Source organism: Chlorocebus sabaeus, chromosome 2, assembly GCF_047675955.1.
Source record: "Chlorocebus sabaeus isolate Y175 chromosome 2, mChlSab1.0.hap1, whole genome shotgun sequence".
Classification (NCBI taxonomy): domain Eukaryota; kingdom Metazoa; phylum Chordata; class Mammalia; order Primates; family Cercopithecidae; genus Chlorocebus; species Chlorocebus sabaeus.
This window is the reverse complement of record NC_132905.1, coordinates 56650961-56676052: the sequence shown is the minus strand read 5'-3', so window position 1 is coordinate 56676052 and position 25092 is coordinate 56650961. Positions and strand designations below refer to the sequence as shown.

Genomic DNA, 25092 nt, shown 5'->3' with positions numbered 1-25092 from the left:
CGGGCACGACGGCTCAAGCCTGTAATCCCAGCACTTTGGGAAGCTGAGACGGGCGGATCACCTGAGGTCAGGAGTTCAAGACCAGCTTGGCCAACATGGTGAAACCGCGTCTCTACTAAAAACACAAAAATTAGCTGGGTTTGATGGCTGGCGCCTGTAATCCCAGTTACTAGGGAGGCTGAGGCAGGAGAATTGCTTAAACTTGGGAGATGGAGGTTGCAGTGAGCAGAGGTTACGCCATTGCACTCCAGCCTGGGGCACAAGAGCGAGACTTTGTCACAAAAAACAAAAGAAGAAGAGAAGAGGAATGTGGCACAATGGCACCCCAAACACCTGCCAGCCCCATATCTGACACTCAAACATGGTTGAATGGGAGTGGTCTGGGCCAGTGGAGTTGAGTGCTCACAACAGAGCTCAGAATCCACTGGAAGCCTCTGAGACATTCACAGGCTGGGGGCACTGACAGGAACAAGATGCAGATCACCCCTTTAATGACGCATGTGAGAGAAGAAGCCAGGATGTGCACTAAGTCCATGCCCATCCCCTTAGCAATGTCTAACCCTGGAGTAAAGCACTCTCACGACAAATGGTCTCTTCCTTTCCCACAGAGAGGATGATATTCAGTAAGCAACAAGTTCTCACTCTGCCTTTGTCTAATATGAAATGGAGGAAGGCCTCTGCAGAACCATCCAAATCAGTCAGGAGCTGAACATTAGAACAGGACAAGGTGAGAGGGCTCATCTCGCTGAGAGAAGGGGAGAGTTGAGGATCCTTTCTTTTCAGGAACACAGCCACACAAAAGCCTTATTTCTAAGGTGGGGTGGCAGGTTCTTAAAAACAATGCGATTAGCTTGTGTGACACATAATAAACTGCATGTGTTTATATGCAGTGCACAAGGTGATGCTTTGACCTGGGAAAACATCACCACAATTAAGATAATGAATATACCCACTACCCCCAAGTTTCCTCATGACATCTGTCATAATCCTCCCCCATTTTCCCATGCTCTTGTCTCTTGGCAACCACTAATCTTTTTTTTTTTTTTTTTTCTGTCACTACAGTCTACATTTTCTAGTATTTAATATAAATCGAATCGTATGGTATGTGCTCAGTCTTCTCTGGCTTCTTTCACTCAGCATAATTATTTTGTCATTTATCGACATTGCTGTTTGTGTGTACGCCAATCATTTCTTCCTTTTCGTGGTTAAGTAATATTCCATGGTGTGACACCGCACAATTTGTCCACCCATTCACCTGTTGATGAGCATGTGGCTTGTTTCCAGTTTAGGACTACTCCCAACACAGCTGCCATGAACAGTCACACGCATGCCAGTGTTTATTTTATACTTTTACATATGCTTTCTTATCTCTTGACAAGATACCCAAGAACAGAATGGCGGGATCATTTGGTAGGCATGTATTTGAGCACGGGAGTTGTGATAAAACTTCCACCCAGGTTTCAGAGTGTCCACACTGTGTAGGTGTTTGAGCATGGCAGTTGTGATGAAACATTCCTCTAGGTTTCGGAGTGTCCGCGCTGTGTATATTTAGCCCACAAGTTAAAAGTACACACAAACCGCATGTGAGCCAAGAACACACACACGCTCACCCACCAGGAGTTGCATCAGCTGCATCGGACTTCATTCTGTTCTCCTAGACAACATGTGAAGGGAGCTTCCGGAAGGGAAATCTCCCAGGCTGCCCTCTGATTTTGTAAAATGTTCAACACACAAGCTCCTGACAGCATGGATACTTTAGAGATGGCTCACACAGGGCTGTGGAATCTGGCTCTGGGAGATCCTTTAACTAATGGCACCATCTCATTGGCCTAGAATAGAATAGTTAGAGTCAATACTGAGAGCTTTGGCATGAAGTGAAGCAGACTGGAATTCTCTAAGGGTGGTGCCATCAGCGTCACCTGGGAGCTTGTTAGAAATGTGCATTCTCTCCAGCCCAGATATCCTGAGTAGAAGCTCTGAGATGGAGCCCTTCAATCCAGACTTTAACCAACCTGCCAGGTGATTCTGATGCATGCTCCAGTTAAGAACCACTGGCCTAGAACACCTCCCAAGCCCTTAAAGTTTCCTGGAATTGAAACCATCAGAAGTTATAATACACCAAGAGCACCATCCCCTCTATTGCCTGGGTTCCACCCACAGACCTGTGGTGCCCAATTTGCTTAGCTCCCCGCAATCTCATAGTAAAGTTTCCTCATGGAATCAAGTTACCATGCGGAATGCACACCTGCGCAATGATGGTTATCACTTCTTTCCCCAAAACATTAAACTTTTTTTTAAAAAGGGGAAAATGTCTCAAGAACACCATCATTGGAGTATGTAATTCCAATGATCATAATCACCCATTTCTCTACATGTGGCTCTCACCCTGGCATAAATGGAGCATAAAGGGCATAAATGAAGCTAAAAAAAAAAGAAAGAAAGAAAGAAAGAAAGAAAGAAAGAAAGAAAGAAAGAAAGAAAGAAAGAAAGAAAGAAAGAAAGAAAGAAAGAGACAAAGATTCTAACTGATGCACTGCAACACTTTTTAGTGCTTCAGAACCCTCCCTGAAAACTTACCCATCCGCAGGAAAATCAATTAAACTTAAATAGGAAGAATTTGAGTAAAAATATTGGATACTTTTTACTTTAATATTCAGATTAAGCATGATTTCCACTCGACATTATCATCGAAGAGAAGATCTTCCTTGGTATTTTTGCATGCTTAAAATTTAGCCCAGTCTTTGAAAACCCTTTCCAGCTTCTGGCAAAGCAGAACCTTGCCACTCACTTTGAACTTGCCAGCAAGGAAAGCCTTCTGTGGGTTCATTTTGCCCAAAGCCAGCTCCATAAAGACGGGCTCCGGGATTGTAAAGACAGTGTCTGCTGGGAGCCTGGCAGGTCCCGGATACATGTCCCCAGAACCATTCTTCAGATCAATGGTCCGCTGCAGAATGATCTTCCCATCTTTGGTGATGTCCAGCTGAAAGATGGCATTGACTTTCTTGACCAATTGAGCTCCCACTTTCCTGATGTGAAGCCTAATGTCCTCAAACACCGAGAAGCTCTCAAGTTCTGACAGCTCTAGAGGATGTGGCATGGCAGGCTCTGGAACTGAACCCAGAACCTCGAATTGGCCAGGCAGAGGTCCATCCTCTGCTTTGATCTTGGGTTGATGGCCACTTCTCTTCCACATCTTCCTGTGCTAGTCCCCGGACCTTGCCATCTGGTCTGTGAGCAGCTGTGACCAGATTAATACCCACAGGTCAGATTGTGACATCAAAGGTAAGGCCAAGTGGGGACTGAAGCTGGTGTGTGTGCTAGCGTCTTATTGGCTAAACAAATGCTAACGTGTGACATCAGATAAGGGTTCAGACAGGCCATTGTGAGGCAGATCCACACTCACACACCCCCCTCCCAAGCCAATCAGGGATATTGGTCCTGCAAGCCCAAAAGGCCTGCCCCCTGCAATGGGGATAAGGGAAACTGGCCCCAGAAGCTTCTTTAGTGACATGAACTCTGTCTTTCCAATGCAGACATCTCCTCGGTGAAACCCTAAGTGAGACAGAAGTTATTCTTATTCCTCTCAAAGTGGGTAATACTTAAGTCCCATTAAGTGGGTAATACTTAAGTTAAGGTAATACTACAGATCCTGACACTGAATTTGGCTTTATCTGGCTGCTGGTAGAAAGGGAAATGCTTTTAGGCCAGAGTAATCAATTGGAGAAGGAATCAGCCCAGGGGCCTGCATCAGAAACTTTCCAGCAGCACAATGAGACACACACAGAGAGAGTAAATGTCCCTAAGATCAGAAGATGCTGCCAGTCTCCTCTGATAATTGCACATAATAGTATAGCCCTTACGCTGGGCCAAGGTGCAGAGTTCTAAGTACTGTACATATATTAACACATTTAACTCTCATTACAACCCCCTATGATAGGTAACTGTTTTTTGTTTTTTGTTTTTTGTTTTTTGTTTTTTGAGACAAGGTCTCGCTCGGTCACCCAGGCTGGATGACAGTGGTGCGATCTCTGCTCACTGCAGCCTCCGCCTCCTGGGCTCATTTGATCCTCCCACATCAGTCTCCCAAGTAGCTGGGAATACAGGCGTGTGCCACCACACTTGGCTAATTTTTGTACTTTTTGTAGAAATGGGGTTTCACCACGTTGCCCAGGTTGGTCTCAAACTCCTGGGCTAAAGTGATTCACCTGCCTCGGCCTCCCAGATAGGTATTCTTTTTATCCCCATTTTACAAATAAGGAAACTGAGAAGAGAAATGAAGTAACTTGCCCAATGTCATACAGTTAGCAAGTAGTGTAGCCAGATTTGAAGAGAGGCAGAATGACTCCAAAGTCCACCTGTTTATTTCTTTACCTTTTATTCTGAAATAATTTCAGCCTTATAAAGAGTTTGCAAAAATAGTACCTGTTTAACCTGCTCCCAGCTTTCCCAAAAACTAACATCTTCTATAGCCACAATACAGTGATCTAATCTGAGAAATTCACATTGGTTCATGACTACTAACTAATCTACAGACCATATGAGGCCATATCCATCTGGTTTCAGGTCTCCCTAGTGCCTTGCAGTCTGGGACAGCTCTTCGGTCTTTGTCTATCGTTACTTTGACACTTGAATACTGGCCAGTTATTCTCCAAAATGTCCCTTCTTTGAAGACTGCCTGATGCTTTCTCCTGGTTAGGTGGAGGCTATGCCTTTGGGACAAGAATACCAGAGAGGTGACCTGTGCTCTTCCCACTGTGCCATAGCAGAGGTTCATGATGTTACGTCCCATTTCTGCCGATGTCATCCTTGATCACTTGGTTAAAGCGGCTCCTTCAGGCTTCTGTACTGCAGAGTTGCTGTTTTTCCCTCTGTGATTAGCAGAGGGAGGAGCCTTGAGACCTTGCAAATGGCCTGTTTTGCATCATCCTCTGGCCCACTTCTGTCACATCCATCCATGGCCCACCCCTGCAGCAATCAGTGTGATGTAGGCCTAGCAGTCATTTTCTATGCTTCTTACTCCCTTGAGGTTTAATAACTGGAATTCTGCTCTAAGGGAAAACACCCTCTTCTCTCCCGTTTCTTTATTTGTTCAATCATTTATTTATCTCAGCATGAATTTGTGGGTATTTGTTTATTCTGCGGGTCATCATCTATTATTGTCATTGTTTATTTTCTTGCTAAATTGTCTCAGATTTGGCTATAGGGAGCTTCATCAAGTTGGAGCCTGTATCCTTTGCTCTGACGTGTAAGCAAAGCTCCATTATATAGAGTTGCTGGAAATTTTGTCCTTTCTGGGAATGATGCAGAAGAATGAAAAAGGCTTCAAAGTACATTTGCAAAGATGGATGAGCTGGTGTTATCAAAGTCGCAGTTAAACAAAGCCGTGTGTCTTCCAAAACCATGTTCTTGCCATGAGGTCACCAGGTATGGACAACATCAGCACAGCGATTTTAAAACAAGGAGGGCAGGAGTTCCCCAGCAAGTTCACTATAAGCAGCCAACAGAGAACTGAGCCCCACCACTGCCCATATCTCGTTTTCCTCAAGGACAGCGTTGTCCCCTCTAAATTACTCAGGCAGGTCCCCAATGGGGCTTTCATTCTCCTGCCACAGTGTGTGAGAGGGGAACGCAGTTCCACAGCTCATACATAAGAAATCCAAAACATGCCAGGACTCGAGGGAGCACTTCCCCAATGACATTGTTTAGAATTGTCCTCCAATAGAAATCATAAAAGTAGACACTATGTCTAGTCAGTTTTATTATTTAAATTCTCAACAGGTGCCGCTGCCTTGTTATCTGCACTGTGGCAGGCTCCTTCTCCTACCTTGACTGCCACACCATTGGCATCTTGAAAACACGCCGCCTCTAAGTGGACACAATCTTCCTCTGTCTTGTTGAGATTCTTTCCCCTTTGGTTGCCATTCAGACCCAAGAATCTGGTCCTGGCAGATTTGTAGCTTTTCGTTTCTGAATTCTTCAAATGCTTTAAAGGAATGTGAGAGGCGTAGAGATCTGTTCCCTAAAAAATACAAATAAATTAAAATTTAAAAATAAAAAATTGCAAAGCCATTTTATTAAATACGCTGCTTTTAGCTTCAAGTAACAACCACTACCATAAAAATTAATGATGGTTCAATTCAGTGGTCCCAGAGTGGGTTCCCCAGGCCAGTGGCATCAACTCCACCTAGGGATTCTTTATAAATGCACATTCTCAGGCCCCACACCAGATCTGCTGAATCAAAAACTCTGGGGATGGGACCCTGCTGTATTCATCAGGATTCTCCAAAGAAAAAAGAACCAATATGACATAGAGAGAGAGAGAGAGATAAAAGGAGTTATTATAGGAACTGGGTCACAGGGTTTTGGAGGTCAAGAAGTCCCACGTGCAAACGAGGGACACAGCCAGGGGGTGTAATGCATTCCAGGTCCGAAGGCCTGGACTGGAGGACAATGGGGGTTGGTGTAAGTCCTGAAGACCAGGAGCCCAGATGTCCAAAGGCAGGAGAAAATCCACATCTCAGGCCTGGTAGAGAGCGTGAGTTCCACCTTCCCTGACTTTTTATCCTATGAAGACCCTCAGAAGATGGGATGATGCCTCCCACATTGGGGAGGGCCATCTGCCTTACTCAGTTCACCAATTCAAATGCAGTCCCCTCCTTCTAGAAATGCTTCCACGGACACTCTCTGAAATAATGTTTTACCCCTGGTCTGGGGATCCCATGGCCCAGTCAAGTTGACACATAAAGCGAACCATCATGCCAGCAATCAGGGTTATAACAAGCCCTCCAAGGTCTGAAAATTGGGGTTTTCAGTGGCTTGGAGAGGTCAGCCAAGATCTCTGTGCTGTGTCCACTGTTGCATTCTACCATCCTCAATGTGTTGCCTTTGGTCCCCAGCTTGTCACTTCACATCTGCTGGGTTGCCATGGCTCCTTCCATCACATCCTCACAAGACAGCATCCCAAGCCAAAAGGACAAAAAAAGGCCTCTCCTTGGACCTATCGCTTACCAGAAAGAAAAGGTACCAAGGCCTCCACTGGTCTCATTGGCAAGGACTGAATCACATGCCCATCACGATTCACACCCCTGGGCAGGGCTCCCCATCCCTTGGACAGAATTGGAGTTGGGGTAGCAGGAAAGAAAAGGGTGTTACACAGCGACAAATGCTCACCACAGGTACCCACAGCCTCTTCCCTTGCTCCTCAGAAGGCCACGAGGAGAAACCCCATCATTTTAGAGAGCTTTGGTGTCATTACATTTCAATAATCAAAGGTCATTTCCCCTTTTGCCAGCCTCCTCATTGGCAACAAAATGTGCCTGGGGGCTTTCTTTCTGAACGTTTACAGATCCATCTCCCACCTGCCAACCCAGCACCTGGGCAGTTGTATTCACTCACAGGTGTCAGGCTGGCAGATGGGTCTAACAGAATGGGGAATGGGATTAAGAAGTGTCACGCAGCCCCATCCCCTGAATGGGAACAGATCTATGTTACCAAGTTTACCCTTGCCCTGGGGCCTCAGACAAGGTGCCTGCACCTGGTTGTCAGATGCAGTGAGGGGAGAAGGAAAGGACTTTCACCTTTTACTTTATGTATTCTGCTTTTGTTTGTAATGAGCATGCACTCGCTCTGTGGTTTTTTAATTGAATACAATTTTTCCAACATCCTATTCTTAAAAGTTTTAGGCACATTTTGCAAAGTTGAAAGATTTCTACAGTGAACACTCAAATATTCACCAATATCTTATCGTTGCATTATATTGCACTTGTTTGAAGCTCTCCATCTTATTTTTATGTTATTTTTATGTTTCAAAGTAAATTAAAGGTATCAGTAGACCCCAAACACTTGAGCATGCAAAGCAATTACTACAGTTCAATATTTGTTTAGTTTTTAATATAAAATTTACACACAAAGCAATGCACAAATCTTAAGTGTACACTTGCTGAGAGTGGACTAATGCACACACCTGAATATAACACATTTTAGTACTAAGTATCTGAACGCCATGTGGCCCACAGCCCCCAGTTGCCTTGAGCATGGAGCCATCTGCAGTGTGTGGAGAAGCATGAACAAGCAGGATGTGGGGTTTCTTCTTCACTCATCAGGTGGAAGGCTGCTTCCTGGCAGCATGAGGCTGTCACCATGAGTCCCTGGAGGAAGGCCTGAAAGTGTCTCTATCAAAGACCCAAAGACCAGAGGCATAAACCAGGATCTCCACATGGAGAAGACATCATACCTTCTGCGCGTCGACAAAGATGGGAAATCAATTTTTATGAACACCTCTGAAGGCTAAAATCTTTGTTCTGTGGGCCATCTGGTTTCCAGTAGGACCATCACCCACTTCTCTGGCCCCTGCTGAGTCCAGCCACATTTTAACAATGCTGGGGTCTGGCCTGGGTCCCAGAAATACTCACAGGATTGATGGTTCAATTGTGGGTTGGTAAGTACCAATCCTGCCCAACATAATGAGCTGGAGCCTGCATGGGATACAGAGAAGGGCAGATACATGATCCCTGCTCCCAGAAACTCAGAACATGGGCAAGAGAAGATGCATACAAGTTTAAAAATCCAACTATGAGAAGAGATGATAATAACTGCTTAGGGAAGAAGACAGTGAGGTAGCATGTCAGGATCCCCATTCTGCACACTCAACAGCCAGCAGTCTCCTGTCTGAAACTTACATCATTTCCTGGAATCTTTTTTGTCTGCCCCCAGACAGAGAACCTGAGATATGAATTCAAAGTAGTTTATTTGTGAGATAAAGTTGGAGGAATGCAGAAGTGAGATGGAGAAGGGAAACCAGCCAATGGAGGGTGTGTACTCAAGAAGTTACCCTGGGCCACTGGAGTTTAATCTTGCAGGAAAACTCTAGGAAACTCATGTAAGACAAGTTAACCCCACTCCCATGAGGGACAGAGGAGCTGGGACTTATCCACCCACTCCATCAGCCACTGCTCCCAGGACATTAATTCCAGCATGCAGAGATGGGAACAAGGCAGGTGTCAATGGCCAGAGAAAGCCCTGGGGCAAGTGCAGCCAGCTGGGAGCCAGGCTGTAGGCACCACTGTGTTGGGGGCAGGGTATGGGTGGTGCATCAGTAATGCCTGCCATACCCAAGGATCACCAAAATCTGCTTTAGGATGGCATGTCTCTGGCCCCATTACATCAGAAAATAAATGGACTCAAACAGCATATAGCAGGAAGACACAAAAGACTACATACCATTTGCTTCCATTTATATGAAGTTCTAGAAGAAGCAAACTAATCTATGATAGAAGGCAGAAGGCAGATTCATGGTTGCCTGGGACGGAGGGTTAGGGGATTTTCAGGGACTTTCTAGTATAATGGGAATGTCCTGTAGCTTGACTGCAGTGACAGCAGCAACAGGAAACCTGTTCAGAGGCAGTGGTGAGCAATTTTTTTGTATTTCATATGGCTTCAGGGAATGGCATGTATTACTGTGGGTGAGGCTCTTATCGAAGTAGAATTTCACCTCTTACTCTGTTGATGCAAAGACTGTGATAGGTCAAATTACAGGTCTTAATCCATCACACCTGTAGTAGGATTATTCATCCATAACCTTTCCATGGCTTCACTGTAAGTGGAGCAAAATTCCCTACCCTTATGAAGGTGGCTGTGTCCATGGGGTTTGCTTTGGCCAGCGGGATGTTATCGGACATGATGTGAACAGAGGCTTGAAATGTCCTTGTGCAGTGGGGCTTTCATGCTTGTGCTTCTGCCATGGCCATGACAAGATCATGCCCTAGGGAGCTGCTGGTCCAGGGAGGATGAGACACGTGTGGAGCTGACCTAAATCAGCCAAGCAGGAAATTACCATGTAGACACATGAGAATAAATTCTGCTCATTTTAATCCTCTGAGTTTTTAAGTGGTTTGTTACTCAGCATTACTGTGGCCCTAACTGACTGTGGTAAGGTCCAAAAAAAGTAATAGCTGGGCTTGCAAACCAGTTCTTATGGGCAAAGTCTTCAGTACTTAGACAAATCTTACTGAAGTTACAGCCTGCAGTCTTTCCACACAGCAGACAAACAGACACATTCAGTGCTAGGGCTTGGCTGAGATGATGACATAACGTTCCCTACCTGAGTCAGGCTCCACACACTCAGTTGCTTTTGTCTACACACTTGCTACTTAAAATGTTTGTGGACCAGCATCAGAGGCATCCCTGAGAGCTTGTTAGAAATATGGAATCTCAGATCCCACCCAGACCTGCTTAATTGGTGTCCACATTTTAACAGGATGCCCAATGACTCCTCTGCTCATTAAAATGTGGGCTATACTGAACTACAACACAAAGATAGAGAGATTAGATAGAGATAGATGATAGATATAGATATAGATAGTTATAGATGATATAGATATAAATATGATCACCCACATACCTGTTGCATTCTCGCTGATTTGAAAATAAAAACTATCTCATAATTTGTCTTTAGGTTAAAGTTTACGACACACACGCACACACACACACACGGGAAAAACGTGATTCAAACTAAGAAGAAACATTTAATTTAAACATTTTCAAGTAAAAATGTTTTTCTTTCTTCACTTGCTTTTTTATTAATAGACTATTCTTTAGAGCAGTTTTAGGTTTATAGAACATTTGAGAAGTACAGAAAGCTCTGAAACACTTCATCTCCCTGCTCCCCTGCTTAGTTTCACCTATTTTTAATATCTTGCCTCAGTGTGGTACATTTGTTACAACTGATGAGCCCATATTGATACATTATTTTTAATTAAGGTCCACAGTTCACATTAAGGTTCACATTTAGTGAGGTGCATTACATGGGCTTTGCCAAATGCATAATGTCATGTATCCACCACTCCAGTATCATACAGAGCAGCTTTACTGCCCTAAAAATCCTCCGAGTTCTGTCTATTCATCCTTCCCTCCTCCCTAACCTCTGGCAATCACTTATCTTTTCACCGTCTAAAGATTTGTCCTTTCCAGAATGTCATATAGTGGAATCATACAGGATGTGGCCTTTTCAGATTGGCTTCTTTCACTTAGCAATATGCATTTAAGGTTTCTCCATGTCTTCTCATATCTTGATAGCTCATTTCTTTTCATTGCTAAATAATATCATATGGCTACTACACAGTTATCTATTCACCTACCGAAGAACATCTTGGTAACTTCCAGCTTTTGTCAGCTATTTAAAAAGCTGCTATAAACACTTGTGTGCAAAATTTTGTGTGGACAGAAGCTTATGCTATTTTATAGGTTTTTTTAAATATTGAAGTACGTAACAACTGAGCCAATTATTGATATTATTATTGTTGTTGTTAACATTTACTGAGCAATAACAATCCTCCAAGCACTGTGGTAAAGTCCTTTAAATCTCATAACATTCTGGGGTAGTTACTAACGTTGTTCTCACCTTAGAAATGAGGAAATTGAGAGGCTGGGTAGCTTGTCCAAAGACACATAGCTAATTACTTTGAACCCAAGAGTTTATGGGTTTTGACATTTCAAAACCATAATTTTTGTTTCACCTGATCCTTCTGGAATAATGTTTGTTATTGAATTGTTATTACGTATTAAGAAATAAAATGTATCTTTAAAGAAAGAGGTTTCCACCCCCTTTGTGAGTGTCTCTCTTACAGGTAGGTATTTCTACAATTAGAGGAATCCAATGCAATTGGCCAAGAAGCACATGCAAAGGTGCTCAACATCATTAGTCATTAGGGAAATGTGAATTAAAACTATAATAAAACTCCTCTTCACACCCACTAAAATGGCTAAAATTGGAAAAACTGGCAATGTCAGATGTTGGTGAGGAGATGGAGCAACTGGAACTCTGTGCTCTTTTAATAAGAGTGCAAAATGATGCTGCTTCTGAAGCTGACGGCTTGGTATTGTTACATAATTAAATACAGACTTACCATAGAATCTGTTGTTTCCACTCTTAGTTATTTATGCAGAGAAATATGTATGTCTACAGAAAGACATACAATGAGTGTTCTCAGCAGCATTACTCATTAAAGCAAAACACTGGGGATGATCCAAATCTTTTTTTTTTTTTTTTTTTTTTTTTGAGACAGGGTCTCACTCTGTCACTCAGGCTGGAGTACAGTGGCACAATCTGGGCTCACTGCAACCTCTGCCTCCTGGGTTCAAGCAATTCTCCTGCCTCAGATTCCCCGGTTGCTGGGATTACAGATGCGTGCCACCACACCCGGCTAGTTTTTTGTATTTTTAGTAAAGACAGGGTTTTACCATGTTGGCCAGGCTGGTCTCGAACTCCTGACCTCAGGCGATCCACCCACCTCGGCCTCCCAAAGTGCTGGGATTACAGGTGTGAGCTGCCACACCCAGCCCCAAATCTTCGGTTCTTCGTCTTCTGTTCTTCAACAGGAAATTGTATCAACAAATTGTGGTGTAATCATGGAATAGAATACTACATGGCAATAAACAGGAATGAGCAATTGATTCACTCAACGACAGGGGTGAATCTCAGATATATTATGCTGAGTGAGAAAAGCCAGATTCTCCAACACACTATATGATTCCATTTAAGACAGTCTAAAAATGGCAAATTACAGAAACAAAAATAAGTGACCAGTAGTTTGCAGGCATTGGGGGTAGACAGTGATTTTATTTGCAAAGGGGCACAGAGTTTTGTTGGGTTTTTTTTAAGTGGAGGTGGTGATGGGACTTTACTCTATCCTGATTGTGGCAGTGGTTACACAACAGTTTTACATTTGTCAAAACTCAGAACTGCACTTGGAAAGATTTAATTAAATATGTAAAGTATACCTCAATAAACCTGACTTGAAAAGCAAAAAGATGTGTGGGCAGATTTGCATTGCTACTGGCCTGAGCTCTTTCTAAAGCAGAAGTCACAGCCAACTCTAGAATACTGGATTTTTATTTTTTTAATTAGTTTCCATATTAGTACCAATTGCTATTATTGCATTATGATGCATAAATGTTAGCTTTTTAGTCCCTTCTTACATCAGTTAACTCTTGCTACATTATGAAGTGAAACAAACCACCACAAAATTTCAGCAGCATGTAACATTCACTGTTTATTTCTCACAGGTCTGTCGGAAATGCAGACCTGGGCTGAGACTGACTAGGCGGCTCTTCTAGGACACACGTGTCACTCGTTTATTCTCTGGGACAGCCAGGTGTGTTCTTCCCATGATGATGACGGCAGCATAAGAGCAGCAGCGGAAACACACATGACCTCTTAAGGCCCAGCACTGGCTCACAGCCATTTTGCCCATGCACCAATGGCAAAAGCAAAACTCAGAGCCAGGCTTAAAGTCAAAGATTTGGGACACACTCTGTGTCCATGATGAAGCCATAACTAGGTGACAGGCAGCAAGGGGAACAAAACTGGGACTGAAAATGCAATCTGCCATAGCTACTGGCATGTAAAAAGGGAGAGATGTCAAATTTTAAGATCCAGATTTCTGGCTTTTCTTACACTGGAAGGATCTGCACCTTTATCTGGTGACAATTAGCCAGCTTTGAAAATAAAGTTGCTGCTTGCTTCAGGCAGGCAGGGGCTCCCACTCCAACAGCTCCTAGTCATAACCTGCCTGACCCCTGGTGACCCCTTTCCAAAAGTCAAGTATACAGAGGAAATGTTCCAGAATTCCCGATATCTTTTCTTCACTACATTCCACCAGAATTCCCACAAGAATTTGGACAATATGCAGTTTGCCTTCATATGCATTCATCTAACAAATCTTTACTAAGCACCTACTGTGTGGAAAGCACTGGGCTGGGAATACACACAAAAACAAAAGGCGGCTGGGCACTGTGGCTTAAGTGATCCCAACACTTTGGGAGGCTGAGACGGAAGGCACTTGAACCCAGGAGTTCAAGACCAGTTTGGGCAACATAATGAGGCCCTGTCTATACAGAAAAAATTTGTTTTAATTAGTTGAGTATGGTGTCTCACTCCTGTAGTCCCCACTACTGGAGAGGCTGAAGTGGGAGGATTGCTTGAGCCTGGGCGGCCAAGGTTACAGTGAGCATTGATGGCCACACTGCACTCCAGCTTGGGCAACAGACCAAGACTCTGTCTTAAAAAAAAAAAAAAAAAGAAGAAGAAGGAGGCAACAACTATTGGCAAAGATGCAGAGAAATTGCACTATTTGTGGGAATGTAAAATGGTGCAGCTGTTATGGGAAACAGTGTAGTACCTCCTTTAAAAATTAAACATAGAATTGCTACGTGATCCGGCAATTCTACTTCTGGGCATATACCCAAAGAACTGAAAGCAGACTCCAATACTTGTACACTCATATTCATAGCAGCGTTTCTCACAATAGCCAAAAGGTGGAAACAACCCAAGAGTTTATAAACATATGACTTGATAAACAAAATGTGGTCTGTACATACAATGGAATTTTTTAATATATACTTTATGTTCTGGGATACATGTACAGAATGTGCTAGTTTATTACATAGGTATACATGTGCCATGGTGGTTTGCTGCATTCATCAACCCATCAACTACATTAGGTACAATGGATTTTTTCAGCCTTAAAACAGAACGAAATTTTGATACACACTACAACATGAACGAACCTTGAAGACATTACACTAGATGAAATAAGCCATTCACAAAGGACACAACCTCTAAGACTCTACTTATGTGAGGTACCTGGAGTAGTCAAATTCATAGAGATAGAAAGTAGAATGGTGCTTGCCAGGGGATGCAGGGAGTAGAGAATGTCGAGTTCTTGTTTAATGGGTACAGAGTTTTAGTCTGGGTAGATGAAAACGTTCTGGAGATGGACTGTGGTGGTGGCGGCAGAACAATGTGAATGTACTTAATGCCAATGAATTGTACACTTAAAAATTGTTTCAATGGCATGTATATACATATATTTATCACAATAAAAAAGAATATACAAAGAAAAGTAAATATGTTTAAGAAGCAGCTTATAGCTAGCAGAATTGAGGAAAACATATACATAAACGTCTAAGACAGAAGGCAGCCAATTATAAGTGTCATGAGAGGAATACATATGGTGGCTCTAAAATATGTTCACAAATTCTTCCATACTTCTGCCTTCAAAAGGTGGAGCCTAATTCCTCTTCCTTAAAGGTAGGCTGTACTTAGTGATTTATTTCTAACAAATAGAGTATGGCAGAAGTGAGGGTATATAACCCCTAAGATTAGGACATAAAAAGTACTGTGGTTTCCTATTTGCTTCTTCTTGAATCACTCACTCTAGGTGAAACCAAAAGCCATGTTTAAGGATTCCCAAGCAGCACCTCCTTGGAGACTTCCATGTGGGGAGGAGCTGAGGCCTCCTGCCAACAGTCATGGAGGGAGCCATCTTGGAACACAATCCTCCAGCCCCAGTCAAACCTTCAGACGACTGCGGCCAACATCTCAATTGCTACCTCAATCAAGACCCTAATACAGAGCCACCAAGCTAAGCTTCTCCAAAATGTATGATTCATGGAAATTGTGAGATAATAAGTGTTTGATGTTTAAGCTGATGAGTGTGGGGGTAACTTGTTAGAAGCAATAGATAACAGACACAAAATACACACATTGCCAGAGAGTTCAGGAAGAGGGAGGTGAATCAAAGGATGTTTCCTGGAGGACATTTGTGCTCAGCCTTTAAGGACCTATCAGGACTTGGCTCTCTGATGCATTAAAAGCCCTAGGTGAGACATTGATAGGGAAGTAGGAGGAGCAAGGGAGGCTTTCAGAACAGGTAGAATGATCAGGCAGAGAGAAAGACCTGAAAGTTTGAGTTTAAAGAAAGCCAAGAGGAAAGAAGGATAGAAAGAAGACAAATGGTCAAAACAGTCAAATCTACAGGACAACTGCAAAAGTGAGAATAAAGAGAAAGCCATCACTGAATGCCACACCTTCCAGCAGCAAAATGGAGATGATGGTGAGGAAGAAGTGTCTCTATGCAGACTCCTCAAGGAATTTGGCAGGAATAGGAAGGAGAGAGGCAGAGGAAAGCTTGAGGAGATGGGACAACTAAAAGAAATTGTTGTTTCTTAGGAGAAAGGACATGTGAACATCTTTATATGCAGAAGGGGAGCGTAAAACAAGAAAGAAATTACAAGAGAAATAGGAAGAAGCTGTAGTGTAGTTAAGAGCTTCACCCTGGCCTTGGTTTAAACCCCAGCAGTGTGACTTTGGACAGGCTGCCTATCCACTTGGTGCCTCTGACGCTGCTCCTACAAAGAGAGGACCATATTACCTGTGTCACAGGTTGTTGCTCTAAAAATAAAATAAGATAATCCATAGAAAGTCTCCAACACAGATAAATGCTCAGTAAGGTTAACCCTTCTCATAAAATGGTGCACTAAGGGGAACAAGATGCTGGAGGAGGTGGCAGGGAATAGGAAGGTAGACCGTGAAGGAGTGTGGAGGACTCCTATTCCTGTCTAGAAAGGACAATGAGCAAAGATGTTGAATGATTTTGAGGTGAAGAGAAATATCACCAGCTGATGATCCTGATCTCTCCAGACCTTTCTCTTATCATGTGCCTGCAGGAGTCTTTCAGCCCACCCCAGATGGCTTCACACTCCCGTTTTGAACACTCCTTGAGCTCCCTGCCTCTAGGTTTTTTGCATCCTGTCCTCTATCTTTACCCAAACTGTGTCCTTCCTTCAAACCTCAGTTAAATGCTGTCAGTCTTTATCAAGCCCTTCCACCACCATGCAGCAGAATCCACAAGAACATAGACCTGGATACACTTCAGACTACGAGGGTCAGACACAAGCTAAACTGGGAACAAATGCAGCCCAAGGCAAGCATACAGCAGCCTCAGAAAACGTTTTACCAAGACTTTGAGGTCTGCAGGAACATCCAACGAACAGCATCTTTCTTCCCTACTTGAATTTCAAAGAAATCAAGGTAATAAGACCAAAAAAAAAAAAAAATGGCAGATGGAAACCAAAATTTTGCCTTTATCCCTGACAGAAGCATTGTTGAAAGAAAAGACTCAACATGAGGGCCAAATGGGCCTGCAACTAAACCCCACAATACAAGGCAGAGTGCCCACCCACCCATCAGTCATCCTCCTTGGGAGGCCTCTGAACATAAGGCTGGTAGTGAAGGGTCCAATCAGGGAAAGTTCCAGACATGGAGGAGCTTAGTTTATACTCCCTAGATTTATCATCCAAAAAGGTCACCCCATCTGAGTAAGCTTGGAGAGAAACTGGAGGAAAATCCTTTCAGGAAACCAGAAAGCAGAGACAGGTCATCCCCTCTAGTAAATCATAGCTAAAGTGGGGTGGACGTGGGAGGATAAATACAAGGGAATCTTGTCCAGTGATACCTGGGCATTTCCTGATTTTGCCCAAAATTCCTTTTCTGTGCCTTGGTTTCTTCTCCTTTTCTCCCCTCAGCTTTTGCTGGGGCTTTCACAACTCAAGCTGGGGGTTTCCTCAGGGGCCATCACTCCCTCCCACAGCCTCACTCTGCCCTGGCAGAATGGAAACTCCCTCTGTAAAATAAAAGCTCCACTTTAATGGCTAGCTCTGTGACCTGTAAACCAAGAGAACATTCAGTGGTGTAGGTGTCAAAACAGGTTAGCTTGAGTTTTATATAATAAACTAGGGAACAATAATATTTTTCCTGGGAGGTCCAGAGTGAGGATCTGTCATAAGCAACTGGTCAGCAGAAACTAGAAGTTTAGGCAGAAAAGAGTCTGTAAATAAAAAATGTCAACACAAGCATTGACACCAACACTGCTGGATAGAATTTCCTGAGGTAACAAAAGTGTTCTGTATCTGTGCTGGCTAAAGCAGTGGTCACTAGCTATATGTGGCTACTGAGCACTTCACACATGGCTGGTGCAAATGATAAATGGAATTCTTAATTTTATTTAATTAGAATTAACTTAAATTTAGTCATATTTGATTTCCCATCAGAACTGTAGGAAACAACCCCAACATGGTCATAAGCTACTGTAAGGAAGTTACACAAGAATCTGGTGGATGTAGTCTTTAGTCTTTAATCACTTAATTACACCAAACACAGAAAAACCCATTCCTAAAACCCCCAACAACTATTACACATGTGAAACAGAAACCAGCTCCCATTAGTGGGATGTGATCCATCTGAGGGCACTCCCATTTTGTGGCAAGGCAAAAGGCCTAAAGACACACATATATACTTAAAATGGTACTGTTGCACTCATCTTTGAATAGGACACACACATGCATAAGTGGGTGATTACTGAGTAACTTCTGAGTTAAACTGTATAAGGTACAACTGCCTATAAAGCCAACATATTTAACTCTTACAGCCCTTCCCAAAATGTCCCTAATGCTTAAAAATGTCTTGGTTATGAAATAACACAAAAATGCTACACAGCAAGCCTCCCTGGAACTTAGTGGCTTAAAACAATAAGCATTTATTCAGCTCATGAGTTAATGTGTCAGCAATTTAGGCTGGGTTCAGCTGGGTGATTCTTCTTGTCTCCTCTGGGCCCACTTAAATATGGCAGTTATCTGACTTATCATCAGCTGTGGCAATAGTGGTGCTTGGACCATGCGACACTCATTCTCCCCAGGCTAACTGAGGCACACTGTCATCATGAAAGCAGAGATACGAGCAAACAATCTCAACTCCCCAGTGCTCTTCAAGCCTTTGCTTGCACCTATTGGCCAAAGAACATCACATGGGAAATCCTAGTGTCATAGTGAGAGGCCACTAGCAGGCTACACGGCAAAGGGTAGGTGTAAAGAGTTGGGACCAATAATGCAATTAATCGACCACACCCACAGGACAGTGTCAAGCCCTGGAAACCTTTATTTCTTTCAAAAAAAAAAAAAATCACTGAACTGTGCCAAACTCAAGTGCGAATATATTTTTTAAATCCCAGTAACTCATTTGAGACTTTTAAACATGTAGAACAAAGATCATGCCCTCCCTTCCTTCCCAGATGGCATTGCTGCAGGAATCTGGCCCATATAAAAGCAATCCTATTTTAGGACAAAATTAAACAAAGGCCCAAAGACATATGAATATCTAAAATTGAAAAAGTTTATCTTTGAATATATCACGGGTATCCTCAACTGGCAAATTTTTTTTAATTAAAATGTACGAGGTGTATCTTCCCATAAATTAATGAAACTGATTTTGAACAAACAAAATTGACACACAGATACATTTTCTTTTTTTTCCTTCTTGTATTTTTATTTATTTTTAGCTTTTTCTTTTATTATTATTATTATTATACTTTAAATTCTAGGGTACATGTGCACAACGTGCAGGTTTGTTACATATGTATACATGTGCCATCTTGGTGTGCTGCACCTGTGAACTGTCATTTACATTAGGTACATCTCCTAATGCTATCCCTTCCCCCTCCTCCCACCCCACAACAGGTCCCAGGACACAGATACATTTTCTAAGTGATGCCCTTTTCCAATGATTACTCAAAACATTTTTTAGAATATAACCATATAATTGATCTTATAATTGCTGTCAGAAACAAAGGCACATTCTTTTACTGTCCCAGAACATTCAGGATGCTTTCAATTACAAAAAGCAGCCACAACTCAAATGGTTCAAGCAGTTAAGGGAATTATTCTTTCCCATAAAAGAGATCCTGAGGTAGGGCTAGAGTGGCTGACCTTCTGGTATGACAAGTATTGAGGGGTTTCCCAGGACACAGGATTAATGCTAAGACTGGCAAAATCCCAATGGACTGATCCCTTCAATGGATGACAGGACCCTCTATGGCTGAAAGACTCTAAAGTTCCTAGCTCTCAGCTGTGACAGGACAGAGAACAGACATGTCTTACCTGCAGCCATCCCCATCCCCTTAATGTTACCAGATCTTATCAAAGCTGACTTCAAGAGGACAAAAGGCCAAAAGACTTCTCTTCATCTGACCGCTGATGCCCTCCTTTTGGTTTTATAGTTCCAACCTGACAGCTACTCTGGGCTACAAAGAGCCCCTTCTTGACAGATGACTGCCGGCTGCGGGCTAGATCAGACTGGTCTCTGGAGATCGCACAGATCATGAACTTGTGCCCTGTGTTTCACCTTTTTGCATTTATGGCCTAATTATAATACATCTAAATGTTAAATCTTCACCCCAAAGTGAACATAGGTCGTCCACTTTCAGATATTCCTCATAGGTAAGCCCAGTGGCACGTGTCTAACAAGTTTCCTCCACGAATTTTCATAGGCTTCTCCTGTATGCTACAGAATACTTATATCCTACCTCTCCACCTAGCATAAATACCTACCTTTTCTCCTTAAAAGTATGCTTTATGGCCTCAGGTAGAGGCCTGCTTCCTGCCTGCAAGTTGTAACCTCTTAGAAGTAAAGTTATATTTTTTTAAATTCTTTTCAGTCAACACATGCAAACAGGAATGAGTTGGCTACTTCAGGGTTGGTTCATTGCGCATCTCAGTGAGTCTTCAAAAACCCCAGATCCGTCCGTCCTTCTTGCGGCGTGTCATCCAAAGCCAGTGTCTGTCAGAAAGGCAAGGCAGCAGCAGTACTTTTGGGAAACATCCAGAATAACATTAAAAAAATCCTTTTTCCCCACACATTTCTCTTTATCTAGAGGGCCTGTTTTCCACAAGTTCTTCAGTGATTTCTCCTCCATCTCATTGGTTAGGATTGACTTTCATGACTCTTAGCAGGATTGGCCATGGTTCGTCAAGGGTCAACTTGAAAGCTGAACCCTGCCAGCTTTTCCTGAATCTCCTGACTATGGTGGAGGAGTGTAGATCCTGGAACCAAACTGAGATGAAAGGCAGGAAAAGAGATAAATCAACAGTAAACGCCGCACATCCTCTGGTAAATGTGCATCACTGATTGTATCCATTCTAGATGCAACTAGAGAGACAGAAGCATTAAGAATGACATAGAGGCCGGGCGCGGTGGCTCAAGCCTGTAATCCCAGCACTTTGGGAGGCCTAGACGGGGGGATCACGAGGTCAGGAGATCGAGATCATCCTGGCTAACCCAGTGAAACCCCGTCTCTACTGAAAAAACACAAAAAACTAGCTGGGCGAGGTGGCAGGCACCTGTAGTCCCAGCTACTCGGGAGGCTGAGGCAGGATAATGGCGTAAACCCGGGAGGCGGAGCTTGCAGTGAGCTGAGATCCGGCCACTGCACTCCAGTCTGGGCGACAGAGCGAGACTCTGTCTCAAAAAAAAAAAAAAAAAAAATGACATAGAATATAGAATTTGCTATAGGGATTTGAGCTTCTACATTTGCGGGAAGGAGCGAGTTGAACACTTAGGGACAGCTGTTGCTTCCGTGTCTGGTGGGGGGCCTGACAGTGGTAGCACAGCCTGGCCCTGAAGTGGAAGAAGCCGAAGGTGGAGTTCTGGGAGCTGAATCTGCCACAGGCACGCGGGCCGCCAGGGAGTTCGGAAAGTTAGAGGGGCTCCACGCCCACAAGGTGAGACAGCAGACTGGGACAATTCCCTGCGCTGCGACAGTACCTAACCTCCGGCACCCACCTTTCAAGCCTACGAGACGACAACGCTGCATCACTTCCGCCTCACAAAGCACGCATCAGGTCACGTGGCCTGTGCTAACCCCGGAAACCTACAGGCAAGGGAATTCTGGGAAACGTAGTTCCGGCTTAGCTACGTTGCCATAGTACAAAGCCACATTACCACGCTAAGTGTGGCGTTGATTTTTAGAAACAACCGCGTCATGCTAAGTCTAGGGAATACAGTGGCTGAATGGGGTGAGCACTGACCTTTAGCTATTCTGGAGGAATACGTCACTTTCACTTATTTTCTTTCATGTTTTCCCACCCAGTGCTATGGACTCTGATCGCCCCACCAGAGCAAATCCAGGACAACTCGTCAGGCCTTTCAGTCACTCCCACTAACCTGTAGTGTGGACACATTATTGTGAGGCCTACTAAGGATGTACTGCTGATGACCTTTTGAAGGACAGTCAGATGCAGTTAATCCTAAGAGCTTGGTTAGCCCCCTACATCTTACTGAACACAGTAAATCAAAAGCTCTGTGCCCGTGAGACAAATACGATAAATTTCCTCTGCAGTTTTGAAATATTTATCAATGCTAAACAAGGTAGGGGGATGTGGGGAGCATGAAAACAAAAAGACAAGGTCTGACACACACATGAAAGAGATGTCTGTTTCAGAGGCTTAGTTCAAGTGGCTACTGTATTTAGGCTATTTAATTTAAAAGTGGTTACTATATTTATGTACACATCAGAGAAGTCCAACTTTTTAAGGTAAAGATCAGTTTGCAAAGATCTTGTCAAATTATTAGTTTTAAAATGAGGACCCTTACAACAACACAGGTGCTCGAAAATATTTTGCTAATGAAAGAAGCTGAACACAAAAGATTACACCGTGTACAATTTCATTTATATGAAGTTCTAAAACAGGCAAAACTAATCTATGGTGGGAAAAAATCAGAATAGTGTTCACCTTGGGGGTTGGGGGTAGACTTAACTGGGAAGGGGCCTAAGGACACCTTCAGGGATAATGATTGTACGCATTTGTCAAAATTCACTGTAGAGGTGAAGAGTACTGATGCCTGCCACTTATTTGAAAAGCATCAAAAAATAAGATGGATCGATGGATGTATACAAGCGTAGATAGACATATACAAAAAACAAATACAGCAGAATATTAATTGCAGAATCTATGTGGTGAGTATATAGTTCAGCCCAGGATTGAGTCATAGATAGATGGATGTTACAAACAGATAGTCATAGATAGATAATGAAATACTTATTGGGGAAGAGAGAGTAAAGAAGTCATGGGAAAAGGAAACAAAAAAAGAGAGAAAAGTGGCTGGGTGCAGTGGCTCACACTTGTAATCCCAGCACTTTGGGAGCCCAAGGCAGGCAGATCACAAGCTCAGGAGATCGATGCCATCCTGGCTAACACGGTGAAATCCCGTCTCTACTTAAAAAAAACACACACACACACAAAAAAAATTAGCCGGGCGTGGTGGCAGGTGCCTGTGGTCCCAGCTACTTGGGAGGCTGAGGCAGGAGAATGGTGTGAACCCGGGAGGCAGAGCTTGCAGTGAGCTGAGATCGTGCCACTGCACTCCAGCCTGGGCAACAGAGTGAGACTCCATCTCAAAAGAAAAAAAAAGAGAGAAAAGTTACTGTCAATTAATAGGAAGATATCGACAGACGGTCCAGACATTCAGAATATTTAATGTGATTCACTCTAATCTTTAAATTATATGATATACAATCAACCTGTTGAGCTCCATTTCTCTCATAGTTACCAGGTGCTTGCTATGTGACTACCCTAAGCCAAACACTTTTGCAAGCATTGTCCACAGCACACTAAGAATCCTCCTCTACTTATTCTACTCTTAATAGCCCTATATTTGTCTATTATAACATAATGTGCTGCATAACAGACCACCACAAAACTCAGTGGCTCACAATAATAAACAATTATTTATTGCTTACATGTTTTCAGAGTGGCTAGTAGTTGGCCCATGTAGGCTGGGCTTAGCTAGTCCATCCTCCTTGGACCCACAGACTCCCTGGGGCATGTTCTTCTCATGGTGATGACTGCAACACAAGAGGGCAAGACATCCTACACAAGCACATTTCAAGACTTTGCTCACATCATCTCTGCTAAAATTCCATTATCCAAAGCAAGGAACACAACTGATCCAAATAAGCACAGGCCTCCATATATCCAGATCTAAAAATGGAGGGTTCGCCTCAAGCTCCTTATTTATCTCTGCAAGATATTCTGGGGCTGTCAGCTAGCGACATGAGCTGGAATTCTCTTCCTGAAACTACTGTCTTCTTGGATGGGCTCTCCACATCTTCCACCGTGAAGTAGAAACAATTCTTGTGTGTGTAAGTAGACCAATTCAAGTGGACTATTTTGTTTTGCCTCTGAAAGAGGCTGAAAGCTTCCCCCAAGGTAGAATCCCAAGGGAACAATTACAAACATCTGGCCAAGAGAAGGAATACAGACCACTTATTTTTCTGCTTTAGGAGAAGTCAATTAGAGTTTCCATTTCCTCAGTTAAATGTCACCTTTTTACAACATCCTGGAGGGAGAGTTGGCAGCCCTGTCATTAGGGGGGAAAATTCTTTCAGGGAAAGGCTCATTGTCTGAAAAGATACAGAAGTGTCCAGAGATGAGAGGACGCTCTCAGGCTGAGTTTCCCAGAGCTCTCGGTTTCTATTTTGAGCTGAACATTTGGCTTCCCTGGTATCCTCGAGTGAGCTTTTTCAGCTCAGCCTCGCTGCATCGCTTTTCTACCATTTGCAAAAAAAGGATAATAAGACTTGCTGCTGGATAATGCATATAAAATGCTCTAAGGAGCTCAGAGGAGAGGTAGGCTTCTCAAGGGGAAAGCTGTCAGCATGTGTTATCCTGATCTCCAGATAGTTTCAGTGTCTGGTACCGCTCATTAGAGCATCTGGTCCTTTCTCAGAGAAGTTAGACGAAAGCCAAAATAAATGGAGCAGAGAGGATCCCTTCTCTTGCCTCTGCTGCAAAGGAGATATGTCAAGTTGAGTGATGAACAATTACTCTTCTTCACTTGCTAACACTTTGTACCATATTTTCAAATTAAGGAGTACATTGTTGGTGCACCCAAAAGGTTAAACACTCCCACTTCTTTGCTGTCGTCACTAATTGGTGCTTTATCACAATTTCTGTGGAGGGAATATCTTGTCTGCAGAATCCTTCCTCCATAGAGCTGGATGAGATTTTGAGAGCATCTCAAGCTTCTAAAGTTAGATCATAAATCACCTTTCTGCTTGTAAGGAGGTATTGCACCTAAAAAGACCCTGTCTGTTATTAATAATTGTCTGCAACTTATTTTGAACTGCATCAGAAAATAAGATGGATTGATGCATTTTTTAAATTTCTTTTTAAAAATTATTTGGAAAATCCTTCCCTTTTCAATTATAATGGGACTTATTTTCTCTTTCTCTCGGTATTTTACTTATCTATAGAACAAGAACTTCTGCCCTTTTCAAAATATTGGGAGGCAAGGAGGTGGGCATGTGGAATTTTCATAATGTTGCCAGTGGGAGTGTCACACGTTTCCACTTCGGAAAACAGTTTTTAGTGTCTAAAATTTCTAAGCATCTTTTATGAATATATCTCTGTAAGTGGAGCCTC

The 25092-nt window shown here is 43.1% G+C and overlaps 2 protein-coding genes and 1 long non-coding RNA gene across 4 annotated transcripts in view; 1 reads left to right on the top strand and 2 right to left on the bottom strand.

Moving 5' to 3' along the window:
- LOC119622308 (uncharacterized) overlaps positions 1–7717 on the top strand; it is a 31506-nt gene extending 23789 nt beyond the window's left edge. Inside the window, exon 3 of the mRNA XM_037993976.2 lies at positions 6897–7717. Within this exon, the coding sequence (XP_037849904.2) occupies positions 6897–7717 (821 nt within the window). The remainder of the gene's footprint in view (positions 1–6896) is intronic.
- SCP2D1 (SCP2 sterol binding domain containing 1) lies at positions 2631–3225 on the bottom strand. The gene has a single exon (XM_007961225.3). It carries the CDS (start codon positions 3191–3193, stop codon positions 2723–2725), a length of 471 nt encoding a protein of 156 aa, XP_007959416.1. The 5' UTR covers positions 3194–3225; the 3' UTR covers positions 2631–2722.
- A 12845-nt stretch (positions 7718–20562) lies between the features above and the next one.
- LOC103215012 (uncharacterized) lies at positions 20563–21498 on the bottom strand. 2 transcript variants are annotated; one of them, XR_005238942.2, is made up of 2 exons: positions 21452–21498; positions 20563–20723 (listed from the first exon to the last, which is right to left on the bottom strand). It is a non-coding gene; the product is annotated as an uncharacterized lncRNA (long non-coding RNA). The 2 variants fall into 2 exon arrangements; XR_489952.3 differs by having other exon boundaries at positions 20563–20818; positions 21452–21490.
- Between the last annotated feature and the right edge of the window lie 3594 nt (positions 21499–25092).

What these genes read in the sequence shown, in the direction of transcription:
- SCP2D1 (XM_007961225.3), bottom strand. Translation starts at nt 3,193, where the DNA reads ATGTGGAAGAGAAGTGGCCATCAACCCAAGATCAAAGCAGAGGATGGA.